The sequence below is a fragment of the Piliocolobus tephrosceles genome, chromosome 21 (genome assembly GCF_002776525.5).
Source record: "Piliocolobus tephrosceles isolate RC106 chromosome 21, ASM277652v3, whole genome shotgun sequence".
Lineage (NCBI taxonomy): Eukaryota > Metazoa > Chordata > Mammalia > Primates > Cercopithecidae > Piliocolobus > Piliocolobus tephrosceles.
Genome location: NC_045454.1, coordinates 7,663,551 through 7,671,403, shown reverse-complemented (window position 1 = coordinate 7,671,403; position 7,853 = coordinate 7,663,551). Strand labels below are relative to the sequence as shown.

The 7,853-nt window shown below is 59.0% G+C and overlaps 1 protein-coding gene across 1 annotated transcript in view; it reads left to right on the top strand.

The window, feature by feature from the left end:
- The first annotated feature begins 1,337 nt into the window (after positions 1–1,337).
- The window catches only part of MYBPC2 (myosin binding protein C2), a 36,558-nt gene continuing 30,042 nt past the window's right edge, over positions 1,338–7,853 (top strand). The window contains exons 1-7 of the mRNA XM_026448390.1: positions 1,338–2,218; positions 4,371–4,448; positions 4,955–5,041; positions 5,378–5,526; positions 5,977–6,094; positions 7,171–7,219; positions 7,360–7,419. Coding sequence (XP_026304175.1) covers positions 2,200–2,218; positions 4,371–4,448; positions 4,955–5,041; positions 5,378–5,526; positions 5,977–6,094; positions 7,171–7,219; positions 7,360–7,419 — 560 coding nt within the window. The 5' untranslated portion in view covers positions 1,338–2,199. The remainder of the gene's footprint in view (positions 2,219–4,370; positions 4,449–4,954; positions 5,042–5,377; positions 5,527–5,976; positions 6,095–7,170; positions 7,220–7,359; positions 7,420–7,853) is intronic.

Below are 7,853 nucleotides of genomic sequence, written 5' to 3'. Positions count from 1 at the left end.
AAAAAAAAAAAAAAAAAAAAAAGCTGTTGCAGCCCCCGTTGAGCCTTTGACACTGCCTGAAATCCACCCCACTCCCAGGAGGAGCAGGAGGAAGGAATACCGATGACCCAGACATAGGAGAAGTCCACGTGGAGGCACACAGCAGCTGGTGGCAGAGCCCAGGCTGGGACCAGCCCTCAAGAGAATGAGTGGGGAGGAGGAGGGAGGAAGGGCAGGTAAAACGTCCTTCCCAGGGCCCCTGCAACGAAGAATGTACTTTTTACAAGAGCTGTCATTATCACCCTAAATGTGGAATAAAATAAGACACATCGAAGTAGACAAACCTGGGCCTTTTGTCAGGGACTGCAATCCTGCCCCTCCACTGGGGCCGCTGGCTCTCAGAGACACCGTGACATCATGGGTGATGATGAGAGAGGAGTTCAAAGAGACAATTATATGCTGGTCGGTGGCTCTGAAATCCCAACACTTTGGGGGGCCGAGGCAGGAGGATCGCTTGAGTCCAGGAGTTCAAAACCAGCCTGCGCAAGATGGTGAGACCCCTTCCTACCCGTCTACAAAAAAATTTAAAAAATTAGCGGGGTGTGTTGGTGTATGCCTGTAGTTCCAGCTACTCGGAACTACTGAGGTGGGAAGGTCACTTGAGCACAGGAAGTTGAGGCTACGGTGAGCCGTGATCGTGCCCCTGCACTCCAGACAGGGCGAGACCCTGTCTCAGAAACAAGTCACAAAGAGACTATACAGCAAAACCTGTCTGAACCTTGAATGCCGAGAAATAAGAGCCTTGACGTGCAGGCACAGGGGGTTCCGTTTGTTTTATGTCTTCCTCTCTTCCTGCCAATTGAAGTTCTCCACCTCCTCGCTTCCCCTTCCGTCTGGGTCTCTGTCCCCTTCCCTCTGAATTGAGTCTTCGGGCTGGTGGAAAGGGGCGCGAGGCTTCAGGTGGCCGCGGCCTGAAGGTCCCTCCCCAACTTAGCGGGGCTCGCGGGAGCGCAGTGGCAGTCTGCCTGGCAACCCGTGACATCACGCGGGGCTGACGTCGGATTGGCTGGACCCTCCCTGGAGGCGGAGAAGTTTCCGGCTCTTAGGGGGATTTGGAAAAGGAGGAGGGGGAAGATGAACAGGAAGAAAAAGGTGAGGGACTTGTTTTTCCTCACACCGGGTCCCTCACGCCGCGTTACTAGCCAGGCAGTCCCCCGCCTTAACCCTAACTCCCCAACACCCTTTCCCTCCTTCCTACCCACAACACCTGGCGTCCCCAAGCCCCCCCCCCCCCCCGGCCCCCCCCCCCCGGCCCCCCCGCCGCCCCCGCCACCCCCCTCCGAAAGTCCCCCGTCCCCCTGCCCGGAAGGGCGCCAACGTCCGGGCAGCCCTCCAGGGCCTTCCCAGCCTCCCACCCGCCCCCGCCGGGGACGCCCACCCCCTACCCGCGTCCGGTGCCCGCAGTGCGCGCTCCGGGAAGAGTCGCGCGGAGCGGTCCCTACGGCGGCCAGTTCGGGGTCCCAGACGGCCGGGGCCCCGGCTCTTCTGGTTTGCCCACGCCCGGGGCGCGAAACTCCGGAGTCCCAGAGCCCCGGCGCCCTCCCCGGAGGCGCAGGGACCTCCTCCCCCCGCCGCCGTCCTGCCTAGGCTGGGAAACCGGACCCTCCCTCCCGGCTCCGGTTTCCCGAAAACTCCTGACTTGCAGATGCTAAGAATGGCTTCCTAGACCTTGTCCCTCCCCCGCCTGCTTCATGCCAGAGCTCTGGCCCGCAGCCCTTGCCCCCTTGAGACCCTTAGTCTCTTCCTCTTCCTCCTCCCGGGACCCAGGCGTCCAGGCGCTCGTCCTTTCTAGGGAACCCAAGAATCTGGGGCCCCAGCTGCTTCTGCCCCCAGACTCAGGGGTCCAAGCACCCAGTCCCCTCCTCCCTGAGATCCTGGAGTCCGAACCCCAGGCCCCTCCTCCCTCAGACCCAGGTGTCCGAGCCCCAGCCCCTCCTCCCTGGGGACCTGGCTCTCAGCCATCTCCCTAGGTCCAGCTGTTATTTCTCGCCCTTTAGAACATGCGGGCGGAATGTGGGGCGGCCCTATGGTCCGATGCCTCCCGGAGCCTTCTGGGAGTCTCAGGACTCATTAAAAGGCTCCCCTCAGGGGCCCACCTGTCCTCCCTAGGGCCTAGCAGGACGCGGCTGCGGTCAGAGGAGCGGGAGGAGGTCCCCCGACATGCCTGAGGCAAAACCAGGTGGTGCCAGGACCCCCTCCCTGTGGGGATGGGGCTGTTCTTTTCTGAATGGGGATTTGGGGCCCCTCTCTTTGTAGGGTTGGGAGAAGGAGGAGCCTTCGCTGTGTGAGGAGGAGGCTCCCTTTGCTGTGCGGGATGGGGGTTCCCGCATCGGTTTAGGGTGAGGGTCTCGACTCTGCATGGGGAAGAGGGTCCCCTTCCGTTTGTGACAGCAGTTTCCTTCCTTGTATGAGATGGGGTCAGTCTCATATCTGTTGGGGTAAGGGGTCCCCTTCACTCAGCAGGGAGGGGGTTTCTTTTTCTATAAGTGATTGGGGGGCATCTCTGGTGGAGATGGGGATTCTCTGGTTGTAAATTGGGTTCCTTTTGCTCGATGGAGATGGGGGTCCTGTGTGTGTAGACTGGGTTTTTTATTTCTTTGAGATAGAGTCTCACTCTGTCACCCAGGCTGGACTGCAGTGGTGCAATCTCGGCTGACTGCAACCTCCGCCTCCCGGGTTCAAGCAATTGTCCTGCCTCAGGTAGCCAGGATTACAGGCATGCGCCATCATGTCTGGCTATTTTTGTATTTTTAGTAGAGACGGGTTTCGCCATGTTGGCCAGGCTGGTCTCAAACCCCTAACCTCGGGTGATCCACCCGCCTCAGCCTCCCCAAGTGTTTGGATGACAGGCGTGAGCCCCCCGCGCCCGGCCAGACTGGGAGGTCTTCTCATGTGATTGGATTCTCCACCTCCGGGGATGCATCCTCTGGCAGGGTCTGGGCCAATTCTCTGAGTGAAGACTCAGAGGGAGCCAGGTGCAGTGGCTCACGCCTGTCATCCCAGTGCTTTGGAATGCCGAGGTAGGAGGATTGCTTGAGGCCAGGAGTTCAAGACCAGCCCGGGCAACATGGCAAGACCTCATCTCTACAAAAAATTAAAAGTTAGCCAGGTGTGGTGGTGCATGCCTGTAGTCCCAGATACTTGGGAGGCTGAGGTGGGAGGATCGTTTGAGCCTGGGCACTTGAGACTGCAGTGAGCTGTAATCATAACCACTGCACTCCAGCCTGGGTGACAGACTGAGACCCTGTCTCTAAAAAACAAGCAACAGCAACAACAACAAAAATGGCCTGGTGAGGCAGCTCACACCTGTAGTCCTAGCACCTTGGGAGGCCAAGGTGGGTGGATCGCCTGAGCCCAGGAGTTTAAGGCCACTCTGGCCAATATGGCAAAACCCCATCGCTACAAAAAATACTAAATTAGCTGGGCTTGTGGATATGCGCCTGCAGTCCCAGCTACTTGGGAGTCTGAGGCAAGAGGATCACTTGAGCCTGGGAGGCGGAGGTTGCGGTGAGCCCCGATCTTGCCACTGCACTCCAGCCTGGGAGACAGAGCGAGACCCTGCTGGGAAAAAACAAAAACAAAAAATAGATTCCAAGGGACCCTCTCTGTAGGATATGGGGTGATTGTGGATATAAAGATTAGTGGTTCCCATCTGCATGGAGTCACAGGGGAAGTATCTGGATTAAGGATGGGGGAGCCTCATTTCTGTGGGCACTGAGGCTTCCCTGTGTAGGAATTAGCGAGGCTTCTTCATATAGGGAATGGGGTCCTTTCTGTGGGGTTTGGGGACCTTCTTTGAATGGGACTGGGGAGCACTTTCTATGGAGATGAGGCTTTCTCTCTCTGAGGAACTCACCGCAGGAATCATGCACCACTGGGCGGACCCCCTCCTGGGATGTGTGGTCCGCTGGCCTCAGGCCAAGCAGGTTGTAGGGTGGGTCCGGCCCCTACTGTAGCTGCAGACCCAGCCAGCAAGGAACAGCAGGCAGGGCAGGGGAAGGATGCTGCGGTCAGCACCAGGTGTCCAGTTTCCAGCCCAGAGGGAGAGCTAATTATACCCTCGGATCCAAAAGGTCAGGGGCTGGTGGCCTGGGCGGATGGGGCAGGGCCTGCTGGGGGCAAGGGAAACCCGATCCCACAGACTCTCAGATCTGAGATAAATTTATACCTAAGGTGGGGGCCTGGACCTGTGGGTCCGAGGGAGGAGGAGGGGCCGGGGGCCTGGACTCCTGGGTCCGAGGGAGGAGGAGGGGCCGGGGGCCTGGACTCCTGGGTCTGAGGGAGGAGTGTGCTGACCGCATGCTCAACTGTGACTGTCCCCTACCTTACAGCGGCCAAAAAAGCCCCCAAGGGCAAAGATGCCCCCAAGGGGACTCCCCCTAAGGAGGCTCCTGCAGAGGCCCCCAAAGGTGAGGAAGTGTTCCCTCGGGCTCAGCCGACCTGGCTTCTCATCTCTGCCCTCCCCTCTATACCTTCCCCGGCCTTCCCCTAGCCTCTGTCCCTGAATCTGTCCCCACACAGCCCCAGGGCTGACCCACGCCTCCCATGCTCCTAGCCCTCCTAGGGCTCCCTGGCACCCCCAGGCAGAGCCCAGCCCCTCGGCTGGCATCAGTTCCGGTCAACTGACTGACTGATCACCAAGTTCCGCCCCAGTCTCTCTAAACCTCTCCCACCCCTCCAGTCCACAGATGAGGAAACCGAGGCCCAATGGGGTGGGGGAGCCTGGCCAAGGTCACACAGCCATGAGGGTGACAGGTGGCCTTTCCCAGGTCAGGTAAAGTCATTTAATCCCCATGATGTTTGGTTTCTGAGCAGAGGGTCCCTCACTGTCTCTAAGTCCTTTCCCCAAAGCGGCCCACTGTCCCCTCCTCAGCCCATCTCAGACCTCCTCATCCTAATCCTGTCCCCTGAGCAGAAGCCCCACCCGAGGATCAGTCCCCGACTGTAGAGGAGCCTACTGGCATTTTCCTGAAGAAGCCGGACTCTGTATCAGTGGAGACTGGTGAGGTGAACCCGGGGGAGGAGGGGCCAGGGGCCTGGATGCCTGGGTCTGAGGGAGGAGGGGCCGGGGGCCTGGATTCCTGGGTCTGAGGGAGGAGGGGCTGGGGACCTGGACTCCTGGGTCTGAGGGAGGAGGGGCTGAGGGCCTGGACTCCTGGGTCTGAGGGAGGAGGGGCTGGGGGCCTGGACTCCTGGGTCTGAGGGAGGAGGGGCTGGGGCCTGGACTCCTGGGTCTGAGGGAGGAGGAGCCAGGGTCTTGCCCTCAGTCTCCCTCTGGAGAGCCTTAGTTTCCTTCCTGGGCCTCCGTCCACTCCCCGCTGTTACTCACTCCGTGTAGGGAAGGACACAGTGATCGTGGCCAAGGTGAACGGGAAGGAGCTTCCGGACAAACCGACCATCAAGTGGTTCAAGGGGAAGTGGCTGGAGCTGGGCAGCAAGAGTGGTGCCCGCTTCTCCTTCAAGGAGTCCCACGACTCCGCCAGCAACGTGAGGACCCCGTGGGCCGGAGGGCCGGTGGGGAGTGGAGCTTGTGCAGGACGTGCTCCTCAGAAGTGCTGTTGCCTGAGGCATGGCTGTGGGCCGGGAGCGGGATGGAGAGTGGGTCCTCTGAGGATGAAGGCTGTGCAGGGCTGCTGGGGAGAGGTTGTGTGAGGCAGAGAGGAGGATGCCTGGGGCTGGGTGGGGATGTATCTGGGCTTGGTCATGTACATTCCCGGCAAGGCCTGAGGGGGCCAGGGACATGGGCCCCAGAAGTCCCAACGGGTCAGATGTGAGGAGACAGAGCTGGCCATCAGATGCTGCGCCCCCTCTCGGTCTCCACTGGCGCCCTGTGGGGTGGGGGTGAGGACTTGGAGATAGAGCTATGAGTGGACTCAGAACTATGGGGTGGCTCTAGAGGGTGGTCCCGTGCACCCACACCCCCGGCCCTGGACCCAGGTGTACACCGTGGAGCTGCACATCGGGAAGGTGGTACTGGGGGATCGTGGGGATTACCGCCTCGAGGTCAAAGCCAAGGACACCTGCGACAGCTGTGGCTTCAACATCGACGTGGAGGGTACGCTGGTGGGGGGTGAGGGAGCAAAGGGTTCTGTGCCTGGGGGGTGGGGGACAGACGTACCAGCCGGGTGTTGGGAGAGTGCATAGGCATGGGCATGAGGTGGGCACAGGTTTTTGGAGGAGGGAGTGCAGATTCTGGGGTCAGAGTATTCAAACTCAGGGAGACTTAGCATGGGAGGAGGTCTGGATTTGGGGGTTGAAAGTGTTCAGGGTTGGCCGGGCGCGGTAGCTCAAGCCTGTAATCCCAGCACTTTGGGAGGCCGAGACGGGCGGATCATGAGGTCAGGAAATTGAGACCACCCTGGCTAACACGGTGAAACCCCGTCTCTACTAAAAAATACAAAAAACTAGCTGGGTGAGGTGGCAGGTGCCTGTAGTCCCAGCTACTCTAGAGGCTGAGGCAGGAGAATGGTGTAAACCCGGGAGGCGGAGCTTGCAGTGAGCTGAGATCTGGCCACTGCACTCCAGCCTGGGCGACAGAACGAGACTCTGTCTCAAAAAAAAAAAAAAAAAAAAAAGAGTGTTCAGGGTCTTGGGATGCACATGCAAAGGCTTAGGAGGTGAGTTACGCACATTCCACGTTCAAGAAAGTAGGCATAAAGCCTTGGGAAGTGAGGAGGGTGTCCAGGTTTAGAGAGTGTCCAGATTTAGAGAATAAGGGCGTATAGGTTTAGGGTGAGGGTGTATAGAATTAACAGGAAGTTACACGGATTTGAGGGCACATATATGGACCCCTGAGGGTATACGGGCTCTGGGGGTCTGCAGCCCGGAATGTGTGAGGGATTAAATGTGGGGTGCACAGGAAATGAGATTGTCCAGGCCTAGGGAGAAAGACATGCTGGCCCAGGTGCGGGGGTATAGGCTGCTGAGAGAGGGTGGAGCTGGGCAGCCGGGAAAATAAGTATGAGCTGGTCTAGAACTAGAGGATGCCCAGGTCTCAGTGAGGGTGTGCTGGTCCAAGAGATGGAGAAAAGGGGGCCTGGAAGAGGTTGTGCAGGCCTGGAGAGGGGCTCTCAGTCTTAGATCAACCCTGGCCTGCAACTCACCTTCCCTTCTCTCATCACCTCTCCCCAGTACCCCGTCAGGATGCCTCTGGGCAGAGTCTAGAAAGCTTCAAGCGTATGTAAGTGACCCCAGGCCCTTACCAGGGTCCCAAGGACCATGGGAGGCTCTCCCTTGGGAGGCGAAAAAGGGAGGACTGGGGAAGGCAAGGGGTGAATCTGAAGGGTCAATCAATACTCACACCCCTCTCAATGGCCACAGGGGTGAAGGGAAGTCGGATACTGCAGGTGAGCTGGATTTCAGCGGCCTGTTGAAGAAGAGGTGAGCCCTGCGCCTGGCACAGAGAGGGGAGATGGGGCTCAAGGGGAGGAGGTGGTGGATGAAGCTCCATGGCCCGTTGCTTCCTCCTGGACCCACTTCTTATCCCTCTACCACCTCCATCTGTTCACTCCCTGCTCACCCACTATGTAACACACCAACCCATCAGGCTGCCTGTTCATTCACCCATCTACCCATTCACCCAGACCCCTACCCACACCCCCACCCAGCCAACCATCTGCCATGAGTTCACCCACCTCCCCACCCTTTAATCCGCTATCCTCACACCCACTCTCCTGCTCACTCAGGCTCTAGTGCACCTACTCCTCCACCTACTCACCCTCCCATCCATCCATCCTTCCATCCGTCCACGTTCCGCCCACCAATCCATCCACTCACCCATCCATCCAACCAGTTGCCTATTTATCCATCTACTA